At 35.2% G+C, this 16,126-nt stretch overlaps 1 protein-coding gene across 6 annotated transcripts in view; it reads right to left on the bottom strand.

Annotated features, from left to right (window-relative positions):
• Window positions 1-7,581: 7,581 nt before the first annotated feature.
• CUNH4orf33 (chromosome unknown C4orf33 homolog) overlaps window positions 7,582-16,126 on the bottom strand; it is a 16,604-nt gene continuing 8,059 nt past the window's right edge. For 4 of the 6 annotated variants that reach the window (XM_015593885.2, XM_015593886.2, XM_015593884.2 and 1 more), the window contains exons 3-6: window positions 15,064-15,124; window positions 12,704-12,755; window positions 12,371-12,570; window positions 7,582-10,432 (exon numbers count right to left, since the gene is read on the bottom strand). In XM_015593885.2, coding sequence (XP_015449371.1) covers window positions 10,327-10,432; window positions 12,371-12,570; window positions 12,704-12,755; window positions 15,064-15,124 — 419 coding nt within the window. In that variant the 3' untranslated portion in view covers window positions 7,582-10,326. The remainder of the gene's footprint in view (window positions 10,433-12,370; window positions 12,571-12,703; window positions 12,756-15,063; window positions 15,125-16,126) is intronic. The other 2 variants (XM_015593881.2, XM_015593883.2) reach the window with 2 other exon arrangements.

Here is a 16,126-nt window from a genome sequence, read left to right as displayed (position 1 = left end):
GTCTAGTCTCAGAAGCATTTAAGTGACCAACTTGCAGGAAGAGGGAGGGTTTGGAGAGTTTTCCGCGTGAAGACTACAGACAGTAGTTTAGGGAATTAGAAGATTTTTGTATGGAAGTGAAGACCCACGCGCCACTCCTATGCAGAGCTCAGAGGAGGTGACAAAGCCATTGATTAGGTGGTACGGAAAATAAAGGAGGCTGACTACAAAGAAAATGAAAAATTTCAGTGTCCAAGCTTGAATAGGAAGTAGTGGAGTCTTGATATTTGAGAAAACATCTTGATTTATACTAACAAAATATTAATGATAACTAATGTAGATGGAAGAACAGGTGACCCTTCTGAAAATATATAAACTAAGCAAGACTCTTAGAGTTCTAAAAATCCTAGGAAGGGTGAGAAACCCTGAAACATGATCAATACTGAGCTTCCTGCCAGCCAGGCAGGTGGGGTCCTGAAATACGTTATCTGTTTTAAATAAAAAAGGAAATGTAACATTTCTTCACTCATGCTATAAAAGCAAAATTTACATCTGCTACATATTCAATTATTCAACAAATATGTGTTAAGCACCTACTATGTGTCAGGCATGGTTCTGGGGAATATCTCACTTGGCATGTTCTAATGGGGAGAATATGCACACAGTACACATACTATAAACAAATAAATATTTAATATATCAGGTAGTGATAAGCCCAATTAACAAAAATAAAGCAGAATAAGTAAAATAAAGAATGACCAAGAAGACACATGCTATTTTTTTAATGACGTAATTGGAAAAGCCTATGTGATAAGTAACCTTCAAGCAGAGATTTAAATTCAGATGAGAAATTTAGGGGAATGTGTGTTCTGGACAGAGATAACAGCAAGAGCAAAGAACTTAGAGCCAAGGATATCCTGGCAACAACAGAAAAGTCTTTGTGAATAGTTGAACAGCAGAACAGCAAGCTAATTTATCTTTGCTTATGGGGATGCCCCATGCAAGAAAGTGACCCAGTCAAATCTCCTTGTAAATCAAATCATGACAAATCTGGCAAACTAACAATATTTGCTAGAAGGAGATTTCTTATCTATGGAAGGCTTTTAGCAAGATATATTTGCTTAGTTTAAGATGGCTTATGATAAAAAAAAAAATGAAAACACCTAGATTTAGATTTCTGGAGCATGGGTCCTTGGAAAATGTCACGTAAGCAATGTAATTATCTGAATATAAAATGGAGCTGTTTATTGACCAAAATGTAGCCCCTTCGGTATTAAGTCCATGTCGCTGAGACATGGGGCATGTTGATTTTGCCCTTTCTACAGAAGTGATGTCCCCATGTATACCCTTCACCCAGTTTTAATTGGTCACGTCAAATGAGCACGCTTGGAATTGACTGAATCCATAATCACCTTTATGACAAATAGAGGATAGCTATTCCATCACTAGACAATAGAGAATACCCTTATGTGGCATTCAATTGAGGAAAACTCTGTGGGAATTTAAAAAAATTAAAGTGGGTCATGTGGATGTTCACCCCCAAAAAACCTAGTTTCCAGTTCAGAAAGGAGATTGGAATGCTAAGACAAATTCCTTAATCAGATTCCTGAGCCAGCTACCTGGGTTCCTGAAACCAGCAGGTATGCAGTTTTAGATACCATAACAAACTGTATCTTTCCTAGCAGGGGTGGATGTTACATAATGACACCTGTAAAAAGCTGGAACAAAGCAAATAAAATCCAGAATTTATTGAACAATGGACTCTTGTCAACGCCCTCATAACAAGGAATGTGGTATATGAGAAGAAGTAATTTCTACTGGGAAGAAATAGAATGATCCTGTAATTTTAACTGATATATGGTATGTCAAATGTCACTTTAATCTCTTTCCAACAGCTATATGGTATATCAAAAGATGTTTAAAATTTATTTATAGTTAATCAAATAGCTAGATTTATGTAAACAATGATCCCCCAGGATGAGAAAATATTTGGGGAAGTTGAATTAATCTCCCAATAGATAAATACAATGCTTATGGAAACTGGCCAGAGAGGGGAGTGAATTTGGTCTTAGAAAAATTACATACTAAAGTTAAATGCTTCCATCAACACATTATAAAAATTTTCAAATAATTGTGAATAAAGAAGGAAAATTGTGAATAAAGGAGTAACTAAGCTGGCAAAAGAATATCGGAAGACCTATAAAGCAGTATGGTGATTGTCAAGGTATTTTATAGGAAAAATTCTTCCTCCCCAAGAAAGGGGTTCAAATCCTGGTGGTCACTGGAGTTAATAGGCTTATTATTTTTAATAAACATCACAGAAACTGTTGAAAGACGAATAAAGATATCTGATATGTGGCAAAGAGATATTGAACAAGTTCAGTATATAGACTAGGGAGAGAGGAGTTAAAGCTGCTGGTCTGTGATGAGTTTCTTTCTGATTAACAAGGGAAAATTCTCTGGGAAAGAAAAAAAGACAGATGTCCCACTCTAATCTTGTACATACGCTGATAACTGACTTCCTTAGGCTAAAGACATTGGCTAGCAGGAGCGTGCCTCTCTGCGGAATTCTCCTAGCCAAATTGTCCCCAGAATCTATCGATTTATAAGACATGCTTCCCAGGAAATGTGACTTATGCCTGTTATCAATCTAAATATAAAATGGAGATTTCATAACTTAAACAACACCCCTTCTCGCTATGTGAGGTATCCAAAAACTTCATTTAAAGACCTCATTCATTAGTCTAGGCCAGAGAAGGTGTCCAATGCAGAAGGAAGGATTAAGTCAGCCACACAGGATAGATTAGATTTTTCTCTGATTTGCCTGAGACTTTTGGTTGTTTGTATCCTTAAAAGTATTAGTAAATCTAAATAAGACCCCTTATTCATGGAAGTCTAATTTGACAGTGCAATCCTTTCTATTAGCTCTATTATGGTAACATGTATATCCAAGGTGGAAGGGCATATGACTATTTATACATATTTGCTTTTATTAAAAAAATGGAAGCATGAACTATAAATTTTGTTAATGATTATCTATTGGCAGAAGGAGATAATGGGTTAGAGGGAAAAAGAACAGAGGCCAGCCTTTTCCAAGTATATCTTGATTTGTAGATTTGAATTTGGAACCTCATCAATATTTTAATTTTTTAAAAAAAATTATTAAAAATCCACAAAAAGTGAAATGGGAATGAAACAAATGGACCTTTTTGTGTATTGAGTCTGGTGACACAGTACACAGACAGAAACCACTTTCAAGTAACTTTAAACACAGGAATTTTGCTGTGTAGCCTTGGTAGTATATACTCTAAGGTCAAAAAGAATCACACACATTAAAAAAAAATGATATGCTCTTTAAACTCTTTTTCATAATTACACTGCTGTTGATGGTACTGTTTTATTCAGTGCCTGTTGTGTGTATTATGTGAAAAAGCAAATGAGAAATTATGTTAAATCTATGAAAATTAATTTGGGCCATGTGAGAAGTGAAACAGAATAAGATTTATAAGAACAACTAGGACGTATCAATATGAAATCATAATGTATTTTCTTTTTAAAAGGACTAAAAAAATACCCAGCCCCGTAGCAATGGGCATTCCTAGTGTTCAATTGTGGTCTCTAAATATCATTTGCCATTAAGAGAAAGCAAGACTTACTAGAAAAATGGCTAGCGCTATGTCTACAGCAGGCATTATTCAAGATGAGCTCAGAACACATTGTCTTATTACAAAGCAAATAAGCTAATAAGGACTACTAAAATCATGTCAAAAACCTTAGGAGTCAACTTAAAGAGATGCCCACTGGCCAAAGTTGAAACACCTTGATTGTCAATGAGAAGACTGAAATGGATTGATACACATAAAATATTTTTAAATCCATGAGTTTATAAAGATACTATTAAAAATCTCATTGGTCATCTTTGGAGATTTCTAGAGAACCAATTACTCAGAAAACCACTAAGTAAAAAAAATAAAATAAAAGTAAATCAGCATTTATCCTGTAAAAAATGTGCTTCTTGATATCCAAATAGTTAAATTGGGATAATTTTTAAATACAAGTATTCCAGCTAAGGACAAAATTGGATCATCGACATACTGCGAGCCCTATGGGATTCGTGGATTTAGGCAATGCTCTTCAATGGCTTCTAACATTGCAAAAATGTAGACAACCAGACATTATGCATCTCCAGATAGCAGAACACAATACCATCTATAAAATATTCTTACTAAAAATTGAATCTGAATGCTATCAAGCTGCTAGATGCTATTCACAGAAAACACAGGAGACAGTAGAAAGCATGGGGATACAATTATCAAAATCCAGATGGCAAAAAAATACATAATTTTCTAAATATGAGGACAACATCTACAATAGTATCCTAAATCATTGCATATTTTCTTTTGTGCTGGATTTTGTGATGTATCACTGTGAGACCTATAACACTCACGGTCATTTTATATACAAAAAAGTAAAGCTGTCTTAGGATGAAGATGACCTAGAAGATGGCAGAGCAAGAAAGTCACATACAAATGGAGCCAGAAACCTGATGACACAGTGAGATCGTCGACGTTTGCATCACACTGCCGGAAGTGCCCCATGTCTCCTTTTACTGAGTTGAGCTTACTTTCACTTGTAACTCAAAGCATTCTAATTGATAGATTAGAAAAGGAGCTCCATACTGTGAAAGAGGAACACTTATAATGAATGTATTTAAAATTTGAGACTCTATATATTCAGGTCTTATGTATCATATGGGTTTTTTTCAATTTATAAAGAAAATCAAATTGAAGACTAAAGCAAAATGCCATATTTCTTTCCAGTTTTTAAGTTGAACATTTGTGTTAGGTTCCTCTCCAAATCTTCTCCAATCACTAACCACCGAGAATCTTTTGGACATCAGCTAGTTACCCAAAAGATAATATTATAAACAACCAAAGTCTTTAAAGCTTATGCTCGGTAAACATTCTAAATTGATGGATTTCGAACTTTTGTGACCCGGTCTAAAATAAGAACAAAAGTCTTGAAACAACATACATACTTAATAAATGTAATACACTCTGATATTTTAAATTCTATTTAATTATTTGTGAATTATAACCCACTATATAGATTCCATAATCTACTCCCTAGTGGGTTTTCAACCTGAAGTTCAAAAAGTCATTGATATGAACTGTTCATTATTTTTGAAAGAAGATGTCTTCTCAGAAAGGAAAAAGATGCATTGTCACTGTTGCAAACAATACAATATTAAGGACAGGGAAGCAGACATTCACAACCTTTAGGTTTTCTATGCAAGTAGATTATATAATAATTTATATATTTACTGCTAAATTACTTCAATTTCTGATAAATATTGATAAAAGGCTATTACAGTTATTACAAGGGTGTAAAGTTTGGTTGCCAAAGTTTTCATATCTTCTGAAGGTTGTCTTCTGATCACGAATATCAAGTTAGAAAAAGAATTTAGTTTAGATGCAGCCTGGGTTTTCTTCCTAATATTCTACTACCTACGATTCATTCCCTATTCGTGATAAATACTAAGACATTGAATTCAGACTAGTCACTAGTCCACCACCAAAGTACACCTGCTGCAGTGACAATTTTCATGTATGACACTGCTGTAATAAATAATACCCAAGAGGGCCCTGGGGATGAAAGTTCTCTCTTTGCAAGTGGCTTATTAATAAGGAGTAGCTTGAACATTCATCGTCCCTGTGAGTGTATGCACCACATAAACATGAAAGGCTTATGAACATCTTTTTGCTTCCATGTTTTTATTTACAGAATCAGGTAACAACTGACTGAGCCCATGTTCCCCATGAAGCCAACCTGGGACAAGGGCTTGCAGTAGGCTGACTTTGGTTAAGTAATTCCAAATTACTCAGGAGTGAGGAACTAGGAAGAGCAAAACAGGAATGAGGGAAAGGCAAAATAAGACATGCTATTAGTTGGCCACTGCTACTAGCAACTGGGGTATGATTCCTTTAGGGTCCTTCTGAAGAGCTATGTGGAAGGGACCTCAGAATTGTCATCCTGAGGAATGAGAGGGAGGAGTATTTATCTACCGACTCCTGTCCTCCCTGATGGAGTTGTCTGTGGGGCATAATCAGCATAGTTTATGTGTGAGAATGGCTAAGTGGGTTCCTGCAGGTGGTCCGCACAGCTGAGGCATCAGTGAAGCCCTGGGGCAGGAAGTAAGAGATGTACAATTGAGGGACTCAAGGTGCTGTCGGTTCCCTGAGAGTAACTGGTTGCCGGAGTAACAAGCTAGCTGAGAAGATTGGAGGTGGGTGGGAAGAGCTTTCTAATGCATTGTGAGACGAAGGCTCTAATACAGCAATGTGTAAAAGACGATGGAAAATTAAATGGGGAAGAGGAGCTGATCCTTGGGCTTTGAGGTGTGCGTAGAAGTGCTTAGGGCTTACTACAATTGCTTCATCCATCTGCTACCCTTTTTCTTTGTAAATATCAGATTAGATTCATCATCTTCTGTCTCAAAAGTCTAACATTAAAAAAAAAAAAAAGGCAGAAGAGGGAAAATATTATATTTTTCTGTAGCAAAAAAAGTATCTTAGGGCTAAAAATAAAGTGTGTGTGTGTGTGTGTGTGTGTGTGTGTGTGTGTGTGTGTGTATACATATTTTTTTTCCTGTGGACTGTGACTTATACTTTACTGGTACGGGCATTGTTGGGGCGGGACAGGGAGAGGGAGGGACAGAAACATTCAAAAGCACCTGAATAAATGCATGCATGCTCTGTGCAATCTATTTAGGTGGTGAGAAGAATCTGCATGACACTGGTGAACATTCAAACGCAACAAGGAAATGCATTTGTGCACATATTAAAGGAATGATTATTCTTTCGTGATCCTGAAGTTGAAAAAAACAAGTTTGAAACAGCACCCTAAACAGTTTCTATAGGGTGCACTGTTTGTATCTTATTAATAGAAAAATTTTTGAAAATTCTTTGGTTTATATGACATGATTTTGCTTGCTTAGTATTGGAATAAGGAACACATTCCTTATCTAGATGAGATGATTAAAACAAAATCTAAACAGATAAAAAGAGATACATAATAGGTTTTAGAAGCTCACAAACCACACCCTTCAAATGCAATATTTTATATGGTTGTGCTTGTGATCTAGAATATTTTCCGCCACAGTACAGTTACAATTTATATTTTTACCTGCAATTCAGAGGGACCGATTCACTTCTATAAATCTGGATACTCTAAAATGTATCGTTTTTTTGTTTGTTGTTCTGATAGTTTTATATACATTTATTAAATTATTTCAGGTAACTTATAAATAAATAGTCTTGGATTATTTTAAGCATGGCTTTCCTATCCAAAACTGGCAGATCGTCACTATATCAAATTAGCTAGTTGCTACAATCAATTTTTAAAATAACTTCTGAATTTAACTAAGAGGCCTAGCTAGCACTCCCCTCATATGTTATAGTGCTTTTTTGTAAAAATCAGCATTTATATTACACCAGCTTTTTTCAGGTAGAAAACAAAATAAATTTTAAAATGTTCATAAGTCACATTTAACCAGCACTAATGATTATTTAATGGAACAGCATAAACTTGAAGTGAACTCCATTTAATTTGCAGCTTATTTTATAACAGTATTTTATTAAGGCATATTTTACATATAGCAAAATCACAAATCTTAAAATATATACAGCTCGAGGAATGTTGACAAATGTATGCCGGTATAGACCATGATCCAGATCAAGATACAAAACATTTGACCACCCCAGAAAAGACCCCCGTGCCCCTTTTCGAGGTAATTTGAATCCCCCACCCTTACGCAGAGCAGCTGCATCCTGATTTACTACAGCCTACTTTTGTCTATCATTGGCCTTCACATAAATTATTACACAGTATGTTGTATCTGGTTCATTTTGCTCAGCGTAATGCTTCTGAGATTTATCTAGTTCGTTGCATGTATCAATAGGCCATTTCTTTTCTAGGAGTAGTATTCCGTTGTCTATGTCATATAATCCATTCTCCTGGGGATGGAAATTTGTTCAGTTTTGTGCAGTTATGCATCAAGCTGCAATGAACGTTCATTTCTCTTGAGTATATATCTGAAAATAAAACTGCTGAATCATAGGGAAGGTATGTATTTAACCTTACTAGAAATTGCCAAATAGTTCCAAAGTGGTGGTACCATTGTACATTCCTACCCACAGCATGAAAGTTCCAGTTATGTCATCTTCTCCTTAATGCTCACATTGTCAGTTTTTTCAATTTTAGCCAGTTAGCCATTGTGTGTATTTTGTCATTTCAGTCATTTTGTGGTATCTTCCTGTGGTTTTGATTCACATTTCTTTGAAGATAAGTGAGGTTGATAGCCTTTTTATATACTTATTGGCCTTTTTCTATATTCTGTGAAGTATCTGTCCAAGTCTGTTTTATTACTGATTTGTGGTTCCTTATATATTCTGAGTAAGAGTCCTCTGTCAGATACGTATATTTTGAATATATTATCCCAACCGGTAGCTTGTTTTTTCACATTCTTAATGGAGGCTTTTGATGAGTAGCAGCTTTTAATTTTCATGAAGTTCAATTTATCTTTTTTTTTTTCCTCTTTTAGTTAGTGATTTTTATATCCTGTTTGAAATCGGTCCCCTCTAAATTGTGAAGATTTTCTCCTGGAATTTTTTATTTCACCAGTCGCGTTTAGGTTCATTTTTCTGTAGAATACTAGGTAGAGTGCAAGGTTTATTTTTTCATGTTTTTCCCAGTTATTCTAACACCATTTATCAAAAAGCTCATCCTTTTCCTTTTCAATACGTTGGCACCTTTGTCAAAAACCAACTGACCCTTTCTGGTTTCTCTTTTCCGTTCCACTGATATATTTGTCTAAATTTATGCCACAGTCATATTAACTTCACTACTGAAGCTTAGTAATGTCTTTAAAGTCAGGTCGTAGAAGTCCTCCCACTTATTCTTTCTCAAAATTGTTTTGGCTATTTATTTCCACATAAAATTTAAATCAGTTTGTCAATTTCTATGCAAAAGCCTTCTAGGCTTTTTAACTGTGATTGCATTGAATCTATAGATCACTCTGGGCAGCGATCACAAATTAGGCAGTTTATTTTCTCCTGTATAAAGATGTCTGTAGGTAGGTGGTCCAGATAGATTATGATGCTGTTTGGGGCCCAGGCTCCTTTGTCTTTCTCCTCAGCTACCCCCAGGACTGCTTCTTACTGACACGATGCAGCTAGAGTGTTACCTCACCTATTCCTTCTGCAATTCAGGAAAAAGGAAGAGGAGGACCAAAGGACAAAAGGTGGTTGGCAACTGAGTCTTTCATCTTTAAAGCATCTTTTCTTGAAACCCCACGGAAAACTGCATGCTTCTATCTCATTGGCATGAACTGTTTTATAGGGTCATTTCTACCTGCAAAGGAATCTGGGAAAATGTAGTTTTTGAGCAGAGCCCCCCGGTCCTCAAATTACAGTTCTGTTAGTAAAGGAGGAGAAGATATATTGTTGGGTAGGCAGCTAGGCATGTACAAGTAATAAAGGTTCTTCTGAAAGACTGCTGATCTGAGTTAAGAATGCTAGAGAAGGACCAGGTTTGGGGCCGTTCCAAGATGATCTACTAGATGGCTTCAAGTTCTGAAATATGTTATAACAGAAAATTCAAAAATTCTCGGCCAGGAGTGTTTAACGTTTATGAAATAAAATGAAGACATTTTGACACTTTGTTTAACTATATTAAGAAAATATCATTTCTTTGTAAATAAATTCAGGATACTTCATTCCATTTCCTTATATAGGGTAAAAATAGTCATAAGACAGGAAAAACAGCTAGTTAAACAACACATGTATCTTAAGGATGCCCTAACAGATGTGGATGTCCTAATCAACTGAAATAGGTCACTGTTTTCTACTCATTTCAAGAACGAACAGAAGATTCTGAATAAAGAATTAATGTATATCGCATGAAGTTCAAAAATGTACAAATACGATGTTCCAGTGGCAGGCTGGCTGAGGACACAGAAGTGGGAAGAGAAATGATGATTCTGATTGACAGAGTCAGGGATATCTGGGGTCGTGGTGACGCAAGGCAAATGGCAGAACTCACTGACATGATGGTTCCTGGGCCAAATGACTCAGAAACATTTTAACTCTATAGATAAAATAATCTACAAACTTTCTATTTTCTTGACAACCTATATAAAACTTGCCAGAGAGATATTATTCTTTCACTGACCTTTATGAAAATATTTATTGTTGAAATGTGTTTGTGGTGTCTTAAAAGAGATTATACCTATGATTTACCTTAAAAGGTATAGAGAAGAAATGATTGATATGGTCAGCTACTACACTCCTATACATCAGGTTTCTCTGTTAGCCACAGGGCTGATTCTGGTTGTTCCCATTCTTCTCCAAGCAGTGTGTTAAAACTGAAAGGCTTGAAGTATTCCAGACGATGGCTAAATGCAAAGAAAAAGAAGGTGGGAATTAAAATGAATTATGCATTTGTGAAACAGTTGTCATCCTGAAGGGCTATTCATTTTGTCACATCTGTGATAGAACGACATTCTATTTTAGGAATACCAAAGGTGAGATATACTCTATATGTACAATTTTCTCACTCTAGCTATCATTCAGCTCCGAAAACATTCGCCCACATCCCAAAGCACTCTCCTTCCACTTCTACAAATAGCTCCCTCGGAGCTGAGGGGAGAAATAAAAATCAACCCTCAAAATCTGACTCATTCCATCTAGCCTTAAATCATATTATACTCCTATGGATGTTTTTCTATTTAAATTTTGATATAGTTTATATCAGTCACAGAAACAATCGTTTTAAAATTTTTCATCCCCATGGATTAGATGATATAACCCTTGGCTAAAGCAAAGGAGGTTAATGTAAAAGGGTGTTAACCCTAGTTTCTTCCTTTCCAGAAACATTATTTAACTATTATGGGGATTTCCATTGTGGCTTAATAGGAGAGAAAGGGTTCTCTAACATGTGGAAGTGGACTTCAGCTCTGCAGGGGATCACTCAGTCTCAGCTCTGCCCTGGCCAGTCGTATCACCATAATTTTATCCTAGGGTAGCTTCCAGTAACATATATATGAAGATCCTGAATACAAAGAAGTATTAATTAGCTGGTGAAGAGCCAAAAAAAACCAGCCATCTTGGTATGAGAGCTCTGAGTCACTTTCACCTAGATTCCTGTCCCATTCTGCCACCTGGCCAGACTGAACCGGTTTGAGTCACAAGTGTCAATCTCGGATGAAGAGGTTAAGGAACCGACAGTGAAGGAAGGACAAGAGAAAGGAAAGGAAAAGAGGCTCATTAGAAAGGGTTAGGACTGGGGAGAAAAGCAGAGGGAAAGGGGAAAAGAGTGTCGGGCACAATGAAGGAATAGGCTGGGAGAAATGGAAGCACAGTAGAGTGAAGAGCGAGCGTGGCAGGAAGGAGAAGGCAAACAGGGAGGAAGGACAGCACCTTCTCCGAGTAGAAAGGCAGGAGAAGTCAGTCTGCGGTGGTGAAGCCGGCCTGTCTGTGAGGCGCGTCTGAACACACACACTCTGGAGACCATGTGGGCCACGCCAAGTGCACTGGGGATGTAGAGCAAGAGTCACAGCTTGCCCAGGACAGCAGCTGGCTTTCCTCCCTCAGGGAGCAGTGTCTGCTGCAGTCTATGCAGCATGCGCAAGGCTGGCCAGGAAGGAGTCTATTCTCCTTAGGTGACAGCTTCAGAAAGATATGACAAGTGTAGGAGACACCTTGTGTAGGGGATACCTTGGCTTACGTGCCTGCTGTTCCGCAGGGCCCCCAACAGGAACATGGCTGCTAAAGGGAAATCCAAAGCCACATTTTCCTCATCAGGTATTTATAGTTGACTCGCAATACTATCAGTCCAGATGCAATTTACCAACTAGGAGTAATTTTTATCATAAGCAATGTTGCCAGAAACCCTGCTGACGTTTTTATGGGGAAGAGAGCTAGAGAGAGTTAACTGAAGGTCACACTCTCTAGCACCAAAGGAAAGGTTTTATTGACCCTTGGTTCATTCCAGGAAACCGGATGCCTCTGGCCATTTCGCTGTGAAAGTGAATTTCATAAGTGAATTTGCAACCATACTTTTATATCAGCTGTCGCAATATTCACTAAGGGAGATTACTCACATACTGCTATGGAAACATAAGTGCTGTACGGACAGCAATGAGAGAAGCTAAGTCTGTCCAGAGTCAGTGCGTCAAGTATTTACTGAAGCTCGTCAGTGAACACAGCACCCTACCAGGTGTTTGTACATGCATGTCTTCTTTGACCAAGAGGAGTTATCACTGTTCCACTAGGAATTAATTTCCAAAAAACTCTCACCATCAGAACGTATCTTCATTTATTTTTTTACTTACAAATCAGGTTTTTGTCCTTGTTGCAATTCATGCTGAGGTACAGGGTAAAGAGCTTCATAGCTTCTTTCATCTTTTGATCCATGAATTGCAAATGAATTGAATTTTGTCACATTTGGTGGAAAATAACTCCAAGGAAGATAAGCTCTGCCTTCCCAATTTGTCTCTCTTCTGGACACTTTGAATGATAAAGCAAGTTCTTGCTACAGAAACAATATGTGAAATACAAAAGGTAAATTCAGATTCGTACTCGAAACATATATATTAAGCATATAATAAAGTATTAGCTATACCCTGTACACTGAAGGACTTTGCCTTATATTTTTATTTACTTACTTTCCACACATTTCTTCTTCCAGAGAGCAAAAGTACCAAATGCTGTCCATGGCTGTCAAAATTAAAATTCCTCATGAGTATTTGAAAGAAACAAACATTTTCTTCACTATCTTTCATATCTGTAATACATGTATTTATAACTAAATTTCCAAATAATTAAAAGATGAACTATTAATATTGGATAATTATAGGCAAAGCCAGTAGGTTCGGTTACTTAAAAATGATATCTTTGAGTTTACCATTTTCCAATTATAGTCAAATGCATAAAGGTACACATGTTCAGATTGCTTTTTATATTCTTTAAATAAGAAATTACATAAACTACTTTAATTGGTTAGATGATGCAAAGTATACAAACGGGCAGGAGAATATTATGGCATTTGGAATTTATAATAAAACCTATTTTGAAAATTAAAGTACCCTAAAGGAAGCTGGCATCAATTTCTAGGTCTGAATCCAACAACTTTACTAAAAATTATTTCTATAAGAAAATTATCTTGAATCTCATTAGGAAGACGGAAAATACAAAACATAGATTATCTTAAACTAGTCAACATGCCAAAGATTTTAATTTGTGTCTATTCTCTCACACGACTGTCCTCAACCTGTCCGTTTCTTGTGTTTTCCTGCTTTCTACCACTAGTTCAGATACCGGTGTCACCTTTACAAAGAGAAATACAATATATCCTCAACAGGAAACTCTAATAAGAGAGCATAATTGGGACTAGCCAGATCAATAAGAATCAATGGATTTCAAGTTTTTACATGAAACAAACTGATCGTCTATGAAAAAGACTATACCTAAACATTTCCATATAGATAGTCCCTGGTGAGCTTTTCATGGAAGATTTCCTTCAATAAACTCTCTAACAGAAGACAGTATTCTTTTCCTCTACTTATTTTTATTGTTATCATGCAAGCTTAAGAATATCCAGGGAGAAGTAAAAGTTGTTGCAAATTAAAACAACAATATTCTTCGCTGCTTTCCTAGAGACTAACTGTTAGAGTTGATTGCCTGAAGCAAAACCATGATTCTTGATTATTGACAGTCCTGATGTATGTGAAACTGAACTACTCGAAGGGGTTTTTTTAACTTTTAGAATTTATTAATTTTGTACATAATGGTTATCTAATTATCCTATTCATCCATTGTCAAATCATCACTTTATGGAAATAAACTGATATTTTCATCAAATAAAAGTAAACCTAAGGATGAAACTTTAAAATTCTAGCAGATCTAAGTTCTTTACTGTCTTATAGACAAGGTATAAATCTACCTTTGCCTGTTTTCTCACCTGTAGGTAAAAATAATCACACTAGGTAAATTTTTTTTTTTTTACCTATGTAACAATTTAGGAGCATTAATCATATTTTTCAATAAAAGATGTTGGCATGTTAATTGAAAGGTAACACACACAAAAAATGTTATTCTTCTAAAAAATATAATTGTGAAGAGCTAGAGTTTCCATATTACAATTACCAAACCATCAAAATAAGGGAAAAGAAAATGACAGTGAAAATCTCATTTAAATCAATTGTTGGAACTTTCTGCCCAGTCTACAAAGGGAAAAAAAGGCTACTGGATATTAGATACTGATAGGCATTTAAAATGAATGATCACAATACAAAAAATATTTCATTATGGATATTTTACTAATTTAAAATTTGCTAGAATATAGATGAGAGGTGGGCATAAATTTACTTTTTTATATCTATAGGACAAAAAATGTCAAGCAGATAAAGAGGTTTCCCAAGAGAACGGATAAATTTGAACAAAGAGAGTCCCAGGTTAATATTTTAAATGAGTCTAGGAAAAGCCATGTGTGATTTAGCCTTTATCCCTGGCACTGAACGCAAAGTGACATAGTATACGCTCAATAAATGGTGAATAAATACAGAAATACATGAATACATTCTTATGGAATACATAAAATTAAAGTTTATTGTAGCCATTAAAAAATTCCCTGAAACATTTTCATAAACTAGTTCAATTTATTATATCTATATGTCTCCTTTTGTTTCTGAATAGCTAATACACAAATTATAGAGTAAATAATGAGTGTTTTGAAATGATTTTTCATTTTGCAAAAAAATTTTCAAATTTATAGAAAAATCAACTACACAGTGAAACAAATTAATGTCAATATAATAGTTTCAAACATTTACAATATATATTCTAACATGTATTTTATATAACATATTTACTTGAAAATAAATAATTACATTTAATTTGGATAAATTCAGATTAGCATATCCCTTAGTCAGAATCAGTGTTTTTACTATGACCACATGATTGATAAGTAGAGAACAAGATGTTCAAATTATGTAGTAATGAGTTAGAAAAAATATTTTATACTTACGGGCAAAGTTCAACTTCTAAATACTGCTCAGTTATGTCATTCAAGAAAAATGCTTCCACAACTTTTGAAACAGAGATACAACATATTGAGAAACTTAATTATGCTTCAACAATAAACAAGTTGTTATTCCTACAGAATATAAAATAAATTTACTCATTATTTTTAATTATAGCTCTGTCCCTAATAAAAAAGTACAAAGAAAATAAATAGACATTGCCTGGAAATAAATCATCATCAGATTTTCCTATATCACATTACCATAAATTAAAAAGATTAATAAAGCCTAGTGCTGGTGATGTTGTAAAGAAACCAACATTAATACACAGGCTTTGAGCCAGTTATCTTCTTGGAATTTATCCTAAGGAAATAATCAGACAACTGGGAAAAAAAAGTAAGTATAATGCTAGTCATCAAAGTATTGCTCAAAAATTAGAAATTATCTAAATGATTATTTCCTATTTTATAGGAATATTGTCTATTATATAAATAAATCTTCTATTATATAGGAAAGCTACTAAATTATGAAATTTATGTATTCCATGCAATAGACTATAATGCGGCCATTAAAATCAAAGACAGTTATATATTTTTTGACATGGGAAGATATCCATGATATTTGATAAGGAGACTATAGAGCAATAACCAAATGTGCAAATAAACAAACCTTTCAATGTAGGAGTAAGTGATGCTTCAGAGAGGAAAATCTTATATAGAGATCATATTCAGAAGGGTAAAACTTAACCTGGAAAGAGCAGAAGCCTAAGAAGGTTTTTAAACAGATGAATAATGAGTTTAAATTTTTATTTTAGATAAATCACTCTGGCTTCCAAGAGTGAAGGAGAGACTTAAGGGCAAAAAGACTATTTAGGAGGCTCTGCCCTAACTGAGGTAAAAGATAATGAAGGCCTAACCTATACAGACATGGTAAAAATGAAGAGGAGGTACTGAATTAGGGAAATTTCAGGTGGTGAAATAGGTAGGACTTAGTATTAAAAAAAAAAAAAAATCCAAATATGGATAGTGAGAGGGGACAGCTTGGAAAAATCTCACTTTCTATTATTTG

This window comes from Pteropus alecto, unplaced genomic scaffold, assembly GCF_000325575.1.
Source record: "Pteropus alecto unplaced genomic scaffold, ASM32557v1 scaffold17, whole genome shotgun sequence".
Classification (NCBI taxonomy): Eukaryota; Metazoa; Chordata; class Mammalia; order Chiroptera; family Pteropodidae; genus Pteropus; species Pteropus alecto.
This window is presented reverse-complemented; position numbering and strand designations above follow the sequence as displayed.